At 40.0% G+C, this 15,420-nt stretch overlaps 1 protein-coding gene across 5 annotated transcripts in view; it reads right to left on the bottom strand.

Annotated features, from left to right (window-relative positions):
- The window catches only part of BCKDHB (branched chain keto acid dehydrogenase E1 subunit beta), a 203,337-nt gene that overhangs the window by 175,216 nt on the left and 12,701 nt on the right, over nucleotides 1-15,420 (bottom strand). For all 5 annotated transcript variants that reach the window (XR_007462762.1, XR_007462764.1, XR_007462763.1 and 2 more), the window contains exons 2-3: nucleotides 14,746-14,823; nucleotides 13,007-13,075 (exon numbers count right to left, since the gene is read on the bottom strand). Coding sequence is in view for 2 of the 5 variants with exons in the window: in XM_049653936.1 (XP_049509893.1) it covers nucleotides 13,007-13,075; nucleotides 14,746-14,823 (147 nt within the window). In the remaining 3 variants the exon portion in view is untranslated. The remainder of the gene's footprint in view (nucleotides 1-13,006; nucleotides 13,076-14,745; nucleotides 14,824-15,420) is intronic.

The following is a 15,420-nucleotide window of genomic DNA, read 5'->3' as shown; positions in this document are numbered from 1 at the left end:
AATAAATAAATAAAATAAAAATAAAAAAAGAATTTGCTGCTATTAATCATCACTATTACTAATGTTATTATACTAATGTAGCTAATACCTGTACATGTAAGCATGGTACTGACCGCTAGGTACCCCCGATATCCATTCTCCCTTTTTTCTACTTTTCTACAGTGACAGAACCCCATGGTTTTAGCTGAGCACACACCTGCACAGAATAAATACTACATTTCCCAGCCTCCCTCACCTCTAGGTGCATTTATACCTACCCTCCCCATGGAGAATAACCTCTAGGATGCTGCCTGGTTGTGGAGAGCTAAGAGCTTCTGAAAAACACTTTCGACCAATTTTCCTTATTCAAGAGCATCATTCCTTTCATCCCTATTCCCAGAGGAACTTGGTGTTGCCAATTCCTGAGCCTTTGGGTAATTGTGCAACATAAACTGGGCTGGTTCTTGGCCACTCCACTGCCCCTTCCAGGTTCTGTTTTTCCAAGCCTATTAAGCCCTTTACCTTCCAGAGTCCAACACTTTGTTCACGTGGTCTCCAATCCCACTCTCCCCATCCTTGAGGATTTAGGTGTCTACAAAAGAGGATCCCCTAACATTTTAGTGGGGTTTAGGGAAGGAACAAAAATAGATGCTTATGTTCAATTCTCTCTTTTTCCAGAACTTTCAGGTGCCATTTTCTATAAAAACTCTCCCAGTGCACCACTTAGTTCACCCCCTGGCATTTAAATTCTGGCCTAAATAAAAGAAACAAAGTTACTAGGCACCTTCTTACATAGTTTTATATTGTGATTTCATTCTTACACTGTTATTTTACTCACCATGTAATTATGCTTTGGCCCAGTAAGTGTACTGGGATTTCCTTAAAGGCAGAGACCACATCTTAAAAGTTTTAGTACCTTCTAGAGCAGTAGTTCTCAAACTTGGCTGCACATTTGAATCACCTGGGGACCTTTTAAAACTCCAACACCCTGGCCGCACCCAGAGCAGTAACCCAGAATCTCTGGGGTGAGACCCGAATCTCTGGGGTGTCCTGCAACACAGGAGCCAGGCAGAGAAGCACCACTGTGAACAGTGCTGCTGCTGTCTGGAGACCCACTTCAAACACTTATCCCACATGTGTACACATACAACTGAAAGGCATCTACCTGCCTGGAATGGCATCTTTGACAAACTCTTAAGGCACCGTAAACTGGTCACAGGAAAATAATCTGAGTAATACCAGGACATAGTAAAGAAGTGCCTTAGCCCAAGACAACCTTTGGAGGACACTTTAACAGTAACCACTTACTTCCTGCGCCCACCGCTCAATGTAGCAATGGTAAGGGTCAATGGGGGCCTTTCTCTGCTGAGCACGCTCCCGCCCACCGCTGCCTTCATTATCCCTTCGTTACTTGTGAGCACTTGGCCTCACAATCCAGATCACATGCTTGAAGGGACCTAGGGCTGTTTTGAGTGGCAACCTTCCAGTTCTGCAGAAACTATAAAACTGACCCAAACAAAGAAAACTGGTGGAGTTGCCAGGCAGCAGAGACTCCAGAATATCTATATAGGAGAGGCTTAGGAGAAGCATTGTGGTTGGAGAATAGAGCCAGACAGCTTGTCCTAATCTTACATTTTCATAGCTACCCTGCTGTTTTAACTTAGATTTTATGTATGCATGAGATGGTTTGGGGAAACTGTGAAGATTAAAGTCACCTCAAGCACCCCTGAGACCACAACATTAGCAAAATCAGGAACCACAGATCCTGCACCATCAACCGAGGCCTGTTCATTGCCTTTTTTGGCTGTCCTCCAGAGGCTGGACATCAGGCCACTTAGGGCTGCACACGTAGTGATGGCAAGAAAAGGACAGGCAAGGCCAAACTGTGACAAACCACTAAAGCCTCCAAAAGGAGACCCACGAGAAGGCGGCGGGGGGGACAGATGCCGCGTGATCTGGAAGGGAGAAAATATATCCAATGCTACCCACTGGGCCGAATCCTTTAGCAGAATTAGGGAGGAGACGCTGTTGCTATTGAACAAAGCCTCTGCTAGAAACCACAAATAGATACAAATAATACCAGAAGGGGACCTGAAAAAAACGAAACTGAACAAGGAAATCCTGACACGTTAGATCCATGTCTTGCAGTGAGAAGAGTAGACGTACAGCTCTTCACCATTTCCGAACAGAAGTGCGATCATTGTAGCCACAGTATCTAACTTTTCTTTTTTTTTTCTTTTCTGTCTTTGTCTTGTAATCTCGACACCCACGTGGGACTTGAACCAACGACCCGAGATCGAGAGTTGCAAGCTCCTCTGACTGAGCCAGCCAGGTGCCCCTAACTTTTCTCTTTTTATATACAGAGTTAAAACACACTGTGAGCAGAGTTGCAACCTTCAATATTGAAAGTAGAAAAGTAAAGTAATTATTTTATATAATTAAAATATTAATTACAGAATATTATAGAATTAAAAACAAAACAATAAAAAGCTCAACGGCTACATGGTCCTTGGGAGGAACCTCCAGAATCTTTGACAGAAGAAAAAGGTGACTTCTTCAGACAAATGACTGATTTGCCCTATCAGACTTAGGAAACTGTTGGTTGAGAATCCTACAGAACTTCTCTCTTTAATGTCTACCTATCAGTATTCAATTTAGATCTGAATAGATATAAAATGGTGTATGCCATTTAAATGTTCCTTTCTCCCTTTTAAGAATTAACATGTTTCCAAAGTGATTTAAAAGTTTCCTTTCGAATTTTAAGGAGCCCCACGTCTTCCAGAACAAAATGCTCAAATTTAGCAGCTACAGGGTCTTGATTAATTAAGAATGTAATACCATGTTTGTGTTTCTGGCTTAGAAACTAGTGTCTTTGTTTCTGCTGGACTCCCCACTGGCAGAGACCAGAAGAGGAAAACATGAGGGTTAAATGAGCAGCGTGCCCAGAAATTGAGAGTGGGAGAAATCCCTTATTACCAATGATGCTTGAGTGTCCCGGAGCCAAAACTGCAGAAAAAGAATCTTTTGGCTAATTTAAGGTTGGCCAGATGCCACCATTTCTGGCTGGTGGCCAGAGGACCTCGGGGGGAGAGGGATGGCAGGACGCCACCAGAGAAGGTCAAGCACTTCATTGCTAAAGCTGCCTTTGGGTGTAGCTGCTCACTAGGAAACTGAAAACTTTTTGTCCAACAAGCTTCCCAAGTGATTCCTTAGCACATGACATTTGCCAACCTTTACCTAACTGATCCCTTATCCACTCTGCCAATCAAAGCAACCAAGAAATTTCATCTACACTAAACGGGAACAGAAAACAAAGCACTCGCTCCAATCCTCTAGGACTTTACATACGAGGCTTCGTTCAACAAATACCTGTCAAATGACATTAAGGCTATCTTCCATGCGGGGCTGTTTGTACTGGCTACTTCCAATTGGACTGGAAAATCATTTTTCCTGGTGAATTTAATTATTACATGAATTTCTAATTGCACTGAAGTCACTAGACAGTGGAATTACAAGTTAGAAATGAAGCACAGACTGTAGAGCTATGTAACAACCTACGCACTTAGATTCAAACCTCTTGAGACAGGTATGTGACCTCAGGTAAGTGACAATAACAGCTCAATATCTGAGCGCAGTGTCAACACAGGGCTAACAAGCCCATGAGGCAAGCTACTTCTAGAGGGAAAAGCATTCTCAGTTGTAATTTAATGGGCTTGTGATTGGCTTCCTCGAGCTGAACAGCACAGAATTGGGGGGGGCCAGGGACTCCCAGATCTACAATCTGAAATGTATATGAGAATTGTTATCCTGCTGACCCCCTTTCATCCCTGATACTTTCTGAGATCTAAAAAAACCTTATAATTCCAAAAGTATATTTGAATCAAATAAGCAGCAATTCTGAATATATGAAAGGTTAAAAAAAAATCACCGGCTGCAATATGTAAAAGTTAGAAAGTGAGCTGTCCAAAATAAAACAATTAATAATATCTACTGCCTCCACATTCAAGAAATACTAAATACTGAAGAAAAGTGTGCGTTCTTCCCATTGTCAAAAGTACCAGTCTGGGGCGCCCAGCTGGCTCAGTCAGTAGAGCATGAGACTCTGGATCTTGGGGTTATGAGTTTGAGCCCCACATTGGGTGTGGAGATTACTTAAAAATAAAATCTTAAAAAAAGAAAAAAAAAAAAAAGGTACCAGTCTGGAAGAGGAGATTCATAAGACTTGACACCAGATTTAAATCGGAAGCTAATTTCACAGCATCATCCTTAATATTAAGGACATATGATATATGGCATACTGGACAGTGAAAGTGTAAAACAAAGGATCTTTTACTCTCCTTAACGTGTTTTCAATATAGTTTCATTTTTCTAATTATTGTGATGTTTACAAAAATATGACTTAATTTTTATAGGTTCTGACAATAATGACCTATAATCCCATTTTTTTCTGGTCTCCTTCAGTTCAAGCCTATCTCCTAAGCCCTGTTGGTGCTCATATTTGATAATTTTAAAAGCCTGCCATTGTCAAATAAGGTTGAGAAAAACTGGCTTAAGGGCATTACACTCGGATGTTCAAAATGTCAAAGAGAACACCTGTTGGTAGCTCTAACATTTACTGTTTGATCAGCTATGGAAAAACAGAAAAACTAGTTGAAGCAGCAGCTGCCATCCCAGAACAACTTAATGCACTAATCAGAAAACGTGTTCACAAAAGAATCACAAAAAGAATTTTTAAGAACTTTTTCATAGGGGTTATTGATGGCTACGGATGGGTTATTCCTACTCAAATCAAAGCCCTTAAGCATTGTTCATTAAAATTCCTTATATATTCCTTCCATTCTTCATGTTTTATAAGAGTCGCTCATTTACAAGTAGAAGGAAAAACAACATAATGCAAAAAGCTCAGAACCGGGTTCTGGGAAGCTTGAGCTTGGGATCTGTCTCACTCACTCACCACTCAACAGTTTGGTACTATCTAACTTCTCAGAACTTCAGTTTCTAGATTATGTGGAGGACTAGATCCAGGTTTCTCAACCTCAGCTTTATTGACATTATGGGAGGGAGGGGCTGCCCTGTGCACTGTAAGACCTCTGTATCTCTGACCTCTACCTACTACATGCCAGTAGCAACCCCCTGTTGTGACAAACATGTCTCTAGACTCCTGTCTCCAGTTGTGCAAAATCACCCCCAGTTGAGAATCACCGGACTGATTCCAGCTCTGATATTCTACAAAATATATTCAATCTTATTTTCTTTTTTTTTTTTTAATGTTTATTATTTTTGAGAGACAGACAGAGGAGCAAGCAGGGGAGGGGCAGAGAGAGAGGGAGACACAGAATCAGAAGCAGGTTCCAGGCTCCCAGCTATCAGCACAGAGCCCAACAAGGGGCTCAAACTCACAGACCGTGAGATCATGACCTGAGATGAAGGCTGCTTAACCAACTGAGCCACTCAGGTGCCCCTTCAATCTTATTTTCTTAAATGCTATTTGTTAAGACACTGGTCAACATGCCAATTGTGAGACATGATTTTGATTTTTAGATAAATTAAAATACAATAACAACTTGTACCAATTCTAATTTTAGTAGATTCTAAAGTCTTTTGGGAATGAAAATTCACAAAAGAACATCAAAACAATTTATAAGGAAAACAAATGTAAATGAAGTATATCTCAACAATATTCTCATCCCATTTTCTAGGGTAACTCCTTCAACTGGAAAAAAGAGATAAAGGACACATTTAAAATCCTTTTATTTTATATTATTTTATTTTTAATCTAGTCTATCCAATGTGTACTTTTAGGGGCTCTCATCCATGTGGGGTGCCTGGGTGGCTCAGTCAGTTAAGCGTCCGACTTCAGCTCAGGTCATGATCTCACGGTTTGTTAAGTTTGAGCCCCACATCAGGCTCTGTGCTGACAGCTCAGAGCCTGGACCCTGCTTCAGATTCTGTGTCTCCCTCCCTTTCTGTCCCTCCCCTGCTCACACTCTGTCTCTCTCAAAAATGAATGAACATTGGGGCGCCTGGGTGGCTCAGTTGATTGAGCGCCGACTTCGGCTCAGGTCACGATCTCTCGGTCCGTGAGTTCGAGCCCCGCATCGGGCCCCTGTGCTGACAGCTCAGAGCCCGGAGCCTGTTTCAAATCTGTGTCTCCCTCTCTCTGACCCTCCCCCATTCATGCTCTGTCTCTCTCTGTCTCAAAAATAAAATAAAACGTTAAAAAAAAATTTTTTTTTTAAATGAATGAACGTTAAAAAATTTTTTTTTTTATATAGAAAACAAAGGGCCTTGTAATACCAAGAGCAATATAAAGTGCTTGACTTTTGGGAAGAAAGACATTTAAAGCTAACAATTCTTTTAAAATATTTTTTAATAAGCATATTAGGAAAAAAGTTTACACCATCTCAATACCTGGTTTTACTCTAAATTCATGGAACATTTAAATATCTTACAACCTACGTCTGGTGTTCAATCTGCTATGAAGTCATAAATGTATACACTTCATAGGGAAAATAAATCACGTACTGCATTTCCCTCAGGAATTGCCATTATTTTACCAAGTTTTTGCTTCAGTAAAATTAGTTTCAACTGCCTAGAAGCCAAGCATTCTTTCACAGATTGATATTCCTGACATTATGTCCGCGAGGATGATTATCACCCAAGTAATCCTTTCTCTGCAGAAGGTCACTTTTGCTGTTGAAGAGGTTAATTTCATAATTCACGTAAAAGTATTAGAGACTTGTCAAAAGATTTTTCCTTTCATCCCCCAAATTTAAAACTTATACTGGAAAAGGACTTATGAGAAAATTAAGGACCTAACGTGCTCATGATTCTCAAAGGACAGAACAATTGCTATACTCCTAAAACCCTTAAATATAAAGGAAATTGAAACATAAAGCAAATGTACTCCTCTTTTGAAAGAGACACACAATCACAAAGAATACCAAAATATGAGCTCATAAGGAACATCTAGCTCTTTCCTTTACTGATGAGACCACAGAGGCTGAAAATCAACTCCCAAATACTGACATATTATAGAGGAGAACATATCTTCTCCACATGCCTGCCCTAGTTTTCCTTCCTGAATCCAGTGTATTGAAGTGTCTGGTTATACAATTTCTATGATATTTACATAGGAAAACAAACAAGTGGTTATATTCGTTTTCCCAAGCTGCTAGGACAGGCCACAGTTGTGGTGTACAGGAATGAATATAGTAATGGAAAACCATCAAATCCCATGAAAAGGAGATGTTTGGGCCAACAGACTAATTCAGCAAGTCCTCTGCTATTCCTTTTCTCACCTAAGTTTCCCCCAATAAGTGAACCAAAACAGAGCCTTACGAACCACAGCCCAGCAATGTTCACATTAATATAGAATAGTATTAAATAAAAGCGTACGCTAAACCTGACATACCAAAGTGTTACGTGAATAAAACACAGACAATATAGAGAAGGACAATAATGAGGACAGATTTTGTATGACACGTGGAATCTTATATAAATGAAAGGATGTGTGACATTCAACATAAAATCATACATACCCTAAAAAATCAACTACTTTTTGAATTGCCCTCTCCTACCCACTGCTTCCCTAGAACACACCTAGTTCTAACTGTTCTCCCAAGCAAGGGATCCCTTGCTTAAAGAGGCTAAAGCTGACATTTGGTGTGCAATGTGTCAATGAGGTCAAACTATCTATTTTCAGTTTTCAAACCACCCCTATTATTTTGTTCCATCAAAGGATAAGGAAGGAGAAAAATGGTTGAGTGTGGTAAACTCACCCATCTGGACTGTCTGGAGTACAAAAGAGCTCTCTCTCTCTCTCTCCCTCTCTCTTTTTTTAACAGCATGGTCCCTAATTACACAGCTCCTTCTCTTTAATATTAAGTAGCATTCAGCATCACAGTAGTAAGTCAGTAACCTGCAATTCTTCAAATTCTCCCTTCTGATGGAATTTAAAAGGCTCCTCAGCAGTTCCAAAGTATTGGTACCAGGCCAACAAGGACAGTGTCATTTCAAAGTGTAGGCTGCCACCTACCGACTGTGATCCATTCTCCCAACATTCAGCTCCTCCCCAGAAAGCTAAACAATTCCTTGCAAGATGTTCTTTGCTATGCCATTTAAAGCAATGCATTCAACTATATCAATATAATCTCTTAAATACAAATGCTTTTAACTTCAAAAAATACAAACATGCCTCTGTATAGCTAAACACCCTGGCCTGTACTCAAAAGGGCAGAGAATTATTTTTAAAAGATACATGCCATTTTTTTAATACAGAAAAAGTTCTATTTTAATATATTTCTCTCCACCATTCCCTTTATTCTTTACTCTTAAAAATTGAAGCTCACTCCTTCTCATTACACAGAGCTGGTGATTTAATTGTTCACATTGATCAACCTGGAATTATTCAAAACTTCAAGTCATAGTCCTAAAGTGCTTAGAAAAACTCACAGCAGCTGCTGACAATAAAGCTAAAAAAGCTAGCCCTTAATCAGCTCAACCCCCTGTCGTAGAAACATAAATCTGCAGGTGCCCTCTAGGAGTAGAGAACTTTTTCAAGTGAGAGTTTCTCCCTGTTTTAACATTTTTAAAAGAAAAACAATCAGACTAACCAACATCATTACAGGAAGATAAGGAAATCCCCTCTCCCAGGCAATAGGCCACTGTCTTGGTGAGAGGGTGAACCACATTCACTTAATAAGTACTGCCAGACACAATATTAGGAGCTAGGGATGCACAGATGACTTAAATATCTGTTGCCTTCCTGAAGTTGTCTGCTGCAGAGATCTGGTAGGGACACAACTGCAATGCAACCTGCAATATGTGAAAGACATGAAATCTGAACAGTGAAAACTAGCCCTTGGGTTTGTTTGGGAGGGTCAGGAAGAGCTCCAGAGAGGAAGCTTCTGAAGGCAAAATTGGAGCTTACCAAGTAATCAGATGGGAGAGAAAGATCCAAATGGTGTGTGCAAAGGAAGAGAGATGGAACAAAAGGCAGAGGCTCAGAGAAAACATCTAGCAATTCAATATCGGTAAAGAATAAAATGAATTAGGGGTGCCTGGGTGGCTCAGGTCGTGATCTCGCGGTCCGTGAGTTTGAGCCCCGCGTCGGGCTCTGTGCTGACAGCTCAGAGCCTGAAGCCTGCTTCAGATTGTGTCCCCCTCTCTCTCTGCCCCACCCCTGCTTGTGCTCTGTCTCTCTGTCTTTCAAAAATGAATAAACATAAAATAAAAAATTTTTTAAAGAATAAAATGAATTTAAAAAAAAAAAGAATACAATGAATGAGGTTAGGTAGGTAGGTAGGTAGAGGGCAGAGCTCAGTCTTTTGTACATCCCACCAAGAAATGTGCCTTTTAGAATTATCACAGCAAAGTAGGGACTGGAGGGAGGGTGATTGCTAAGAAAAGGGGTAAAAATCTCCAAGCAGGGAGGATTAAGGATCTGAAAGCAGACCAGGGAAGCAAGAATACAGAGACCATATCAGAGATAAGCTGTGAAGATGAATTTGTAGGACGTGACTGGGGGTGAAGAATGAGAAAGGAGGAAGAGACTAGAATCCCCCCAGTTTCTGGCTCAGGTAACTGAATGGATAGTGGTATGTTCACTGAGACAGGAAATGCGGTGGGAGCCATGGATTTGCTGGGTGGAGTTTGAAAACCGGAGTTTGGAAATGCTGAGTTTGAAGTGGCTGGAACACTGAGGTGAAGGTGTACCGTGGAACAATGAATACACAGATCTGAAGCCCAAGCCAGAGGTCTAGACTGGATTTAGAAAATCTGAAGTCACTTGTGTGTGAGTAGCGGGGGACGTGGATGAAATGCCCCAGACAGAATGGGTACAGTGAGAAGAGCACCATGGATGAGAGACAACCTGGCAGACAACCAACAGAAGACTCGCCAGCTTAAACAAGCGCTCAGCATGTTACCACATTGGCTAAGGCAAGACAGACTAGTGAGGGCTAGAATCTGCTCAGAAGCATAGCTACACCAGATGTAGACAAGACTAAGTAAACAAAAGTATAATTTGACCTCTGGTTTCCAGTTCCACATGCAAGGAGCTTGGAGTAGCCACTCTGTCCTAACAGCAAGCGAAAAACTGAACAGACTAAAAAAATCAACAACTCTTGCCCACAAGGCAAGGGACGACACAGAGAAAACTGTTGTCCTCAAGACTAAAGAGACAGACAGATGAATATAGGGAATCTTGACTTACCAGAGCAGAGACTGACGAGCAAAAACCACTGCAAGAGCCAGTGCCAGGATAGGAAAACTTGAACTGTACTTGAGGAATTGATGGAGGTTCAGTGTGTACAAGTCTGAGAGTTAAAAATTCCAAGGAATCCAGTTAGAGAGAGGCCTCCACAGTTCTGTGAGGCTCTCCTCCAGAAGCTCTGATAAACATCGGAGAAAAATCCCCTGTTGCTTCCAGCTGGGGAAGCAGACAAGGAGCCATTTTGAAACTTGCCACAGCACTCCCTTTTTTTTTTTTTTTTTAATGTTTACTTATTTTTGAGAGAGAGCATGAGCATGAGCGGGGGAGGGGCAGAGAGTGAGGGCAACAGAGGATTCGAAGTGGGCTCTGAGCTGACAGTAGCAAGCCCAATGCAGGGCTTGAACTCACAAACTGCAAGTTTATGACCTGAACCAAAGTTGGACACTCAACCTACTGAGCCACCCATGTGCCCCACAGCACCCCCTTCTTAAAAAGGCCTGACCTCAAGTGAAACCAGTTAACTAGAGCCTAATCTGCTGGGTATGTATAATTAGTGTAATTGACATGGGAAAAGGAAAATGGCCAACTCTAGTCAGCTCCATCCATCCTGTCCCACCTGACAGGGAAGAAAAAACACTTGTGAAGTTCACAGTCCAGAGGCATCGGCTCAATAAAGGACTTAGACCTATCACAAGGCTATATAATGCTTCCCATCCCCATACACCTCACTCCCGCATCCCTAAAGGCCTATTTACAGCAATTCCTTTTACCCAGTGCATCATGTCTAGCTATCAAGAGAAAATTACAAGGCAAACCAAAAACCAAAAATCACAATTCGAAGAGACAGAGTAAGCAACAGAACCAGACATGGCAGGGATTGGAATTGTCAGACCAGGAATTTAGAACAACCATAATTAATGCGCTAAGGGCTCCAGTGCATAAAGTAAACAGCATGTAAGAACTGATGGGCAATGTAAATAGAGCTGAAAATCCTAAGAAGAAAACAAAAGTATAATTCTATGTTTTAAACATTAGTTACTATATGCAAATATACTCAGATATATTCAAATATGGTCTAGAAGTGTGTGCATCAAGATGGGTACCATTGTTTTTTTTCATACTTTAGAAGTATGGACAATTTTTATGTTCTCCTTTATGCTTTTTTATATTTCCCATATTTTCTACAATGTATATGCATTGCTTTTGAAATCAAATGTTTAAAGGTTTTTAATTTTTTTTAAGAGCTAAAGTTTGTCGGAGTCTGAAGTCGCTGGAACTGAGATAGTGTGAGGTAGTTGAGATTGGCCCAACCATCTCAAAATCTAAACAGCTGTTAGAAACAGGAGACAACAGAGGGACAGGACTCAGAAAATCAACCTGCTATAAAGAGAAAAGGACTTCCTGGTAAAGAAGATGGGCCATGCCATGGTATCTTGGATCCAAATATAATATAACCTCAGAGAAGAGAAGAACAAGAAGGAACAACAATTAGGAAAAAAATATCAGAAAGACCCTCCCTCCTTACTTGCATGCACCCATGAGCTTCAGAGGGCAGTGGCAAAAGTAAGAAGAAAGGTAGGAGTCAACTCCTCCCCCTAAACATAAGTGCCTTGCTGACTTCCAGATCAGTTAAGACTCAGAGAAGAAATGAATGAAGTCAAATCACCTCAAAGTCACCCCTAACAATAAGGAGTTGAAATACATTCCTTACACAGCAAGTCAGGGCAGGGCAGGAGTGGGGGGTGCTGGGATGGGCCAAAATGTACTCTAACAGTATGAAGTCTGAGTCAAATGAAGTAAGTGAAAGCAATAGACAGAAATCAATCACATGCCAAGCAAAAGGCATTGATCAGCCGAGGTAAAATATCTGGAAGGATAATGGGACCGTTAATTTATGGGTCAACTTGGCTAAGTGATGGTGCCCAGTTATTTGGTCAAATACCAGCGTAGATATTACTATGAGAGTATTTTTTAGATGTGATTAACGTTTAAATCAGTAGACTTTCAGTGAAGCGGATGAGTCTTCATAATATGGATGGGCCTCATCCAATTATTTGAAGGCCTTAGGAGAAGAGGCAGGTCTCCCAAACAAGAAGAAATTCAGCCTGAAGGCTGCAACACAGAAACGCTGCCTGGGTTTCCAGCTTGCTGGCTTACCCTACAGATTTCAGACTTGCCAGCCCCCTCACTGTGTGAGTCAATTCCTTAAAAAATAAATCTCTCTCTCTCAATATAGATATAGGTAGAGGCATATAGATACAGGTATAGACATAGATTATAAATATACAGAGGTACATATACATACAAATAGATATAGATGCATATATAATACCTATATACACACACATATATAGATATAGTTATGCAGATAAATCCTAATGCTTCTAATTCTCTGGAGAACCGTGATTAGTACAGGTAATAAAAGATGAAATCTATTAACAGAGACCAATCAGGCACAATCTTGAACTAGAGGCAATGGAAGTGAAAATGGCTAAGGTAGGCAGTAGTAAGAGATGAAAGCTTCCTGGATTTGAATGCCATAATAAACAATACATTTAACTACGATTATTTTGGCATCCATAATATGTGTAATATGAACCGGGTCAGAGGGATGCTACAGTTAGAACACATTGGAAGAACTCTAGACCAAAGCATTCTGTGGATGGAAGAAAACAAATGCAAAAACAAAACCGACAACTATTTATACAATAAAGATATGGCAAACAATTTAACAGGAATATTCTCTATTTTCAAGATACTTAAATAAAAGTTATACAGGAATACTATTCATACATAAAGATGTTAACTTACCATATTTGTCTCGCAAGCCAACAGTACATCTAAAGACTCCACCAAAGGCAACATCTTCACCAAATATTACTGAAAAACAATGTTTAAAGAACATATTTTATCTGATAATCCCTAAATGATACTAACAATGAAAAATAAGTAATTTCAATGTTTACATTTTAAAGTAGAAAACAGAAATAGATCAAAGGTTTAAAATAAGGTTTCTAAACTTCAACATTACCGACGTTCTGGACTGGATAATTCTTTTCTTGTAACAGCCTATTCTATACATTGTAGATATACAGCAGCATCCCTGCTCCCTATCCCATGGATGACAGTTGCCCCCCCCACACACACAGTCCTGACAGCCAAGAGTGTCTGGAGACTTTGTTAAACATGAGAGGAGGAAGGGGGATTAAAATCATCCCAACTGATTAAGAACCACCAGTCTAGGACGTCATTTTGTTTTACCCATGAAGAAAATGAGGCCAGAGAAGTAGTAAAGTAACTTGACAAGTCAGAAAGAAAGCAAGAGGCAGAACTATGACTCACACTCCAGCCTCCTGAGTGTCTGGCCAGTGGTCGTTTTCTTTCATATATGGTATATAATAAAAGTCAACACTCTGAAGGGCTGAAGGAAAAATATCCCAAGCTGAGAGAACAGTCACAAATAGGAAAAGGACTTAAATCAAGTAAAAGGAGGCAAGTATGGTGGGACATAGTGAGCAAGGCAAAGAAAATAAAAACGGGTGTTCACAGAGGTGAATTCTATTCCTATATATGCACCTGACCAGCTCTGTGAACCTCAAGGAAACAATTCACCCTTATTTACTCAAGATCATTCTCAGCATTCAAACAAAGCAAAATCTAATCATCCACTATTATAGTTCTTACTTCCTCCTAACAAAATAACACGTTCTTCACTTGACCTTAAAACTAGGGATTTTCAGGGGCACCTGGGTGGCTCAGTCAGTTAAGTGTCTGACTCTGGCTTAGGTCATGATCTCACAGCTTGTGAGTTTGAGCCCCACATCAGGCTCTGTGCTGACAGCTCGGAGCTGGAGCCTGCTTCAGATTCTGTGTCTCCCTCTCTCTCTGCCCCTCCCCTGCTCATACTCTGTCTTTCTCTCAAAAACAAATGATAACACATTTAAAAAACTTAATAATAAAAACTAGGGATTTTCAAGTGGAAGCCCAAGGTATACCAAATATATATATATTTATATATACTAACACATATAAGTAAAGCCAATCAAATTTAGAAAACATACAGCAGGACAACTGTTTTTATACCAATGATTAAATTTGATAAGCTACTTATTTATTACAGTTATTTCCAAAATATCTTAAGTTGAATGACAATGTATTTCAAAGGAAAGCATGGAATCAAATCTTCATTTCATAAACAGATTCATAAATCTGAAAGAAGTGGTACTTCCCATTTTTTTTTTATATGCTGGAGAAACAGAAGTACCCAGTAGGTATTAATCCAGAAAGTATTAATATAATATCAAAACCACACACACTATGGGAAAAAGTTGACTTGAAGATGTTAGATATACATCAGAACTAATTCACCATGAATTAATTTAAAAAATGTGTTAATAGCATGATCTGATAACCTTAATCACTTGATCAGATCTTTTAAAAAATTTCAGGTAAATGTAATGTTAACCACTGAGCTCCAGACTCAACATTTCCAGCAAATTTTTGATTCTGAATTAACACAGCTACCGTAGTCAAGCAGAAAGGAATTTTACCTGCCGTAGGATCTTTAGCCAATGAGTTATCCAAGGCACTTGTTATCGCCTGGAAAAGATTCATTTTCTGAGTTTGCCCTGTGAAAATTAAAAAAAAAAAAAAAAAAAAAAAAAAAAATTTAAGTAACATTCCCTACATTGTAAAGTATATTAAAAATAACCAGTTTCTTAACAGTTGATTACAACATGATTAAAATCAACGTAGAAAAGAAAGTATAGAATATACTATGTGAATTTATTGGATTATTCACAATGATGCTGGTTCTGTAGAAATTACAAAAGCAATACAGACTTCGGAGCTTGACGACGAAGCAAAAGTGACACATATTAAACAATTAAAAAACAAGTATAAAAAAGGAAAAATGAATATAATCCAGTCACCAAGTGTGTGTAGACCATAAATAAAAGCCAGAAAAGATAACCAGCCAGAGTGAAAGTGGTCTGAGATTATATTCTGGACAGGTGTTAAGAATATAAAACCGAGGGGCACCTAGGCGGCTCAGTCAGTTGAGCGTCTGACTTTAGCTCAGGCCATGATCTCAAGGTTCGTGGGTTCAAACCCTGCACTGGGCTCTGTGCTGACCGCTCAAAGCCTGGAGCCTGCTTCGGGTTCTGTGTCTCCTTCTCTCTCTGCCTCTCCCCAACTCACACTCTCTCTCTCTCTCACTCTCTCTC

Source organism: Panthera uncia (assembly GCF_023721935.1).
Source record: "Panthera uncia isolate 11264 chromosome B2 unlocalized genomic scaffold, Puncia_PCG_1.0 HiC_scaffold_24, whole genome shotgun sequence".
NCBI classification, from domain to species: Eukaryota; Metazoa; Chordata; class Mammalia; order Carnivora; family Felidae; genus Panthera; species Panthera uncia.
This window is presented reverse-complemented; position numbering and strand designations above follow the sequence as displayed.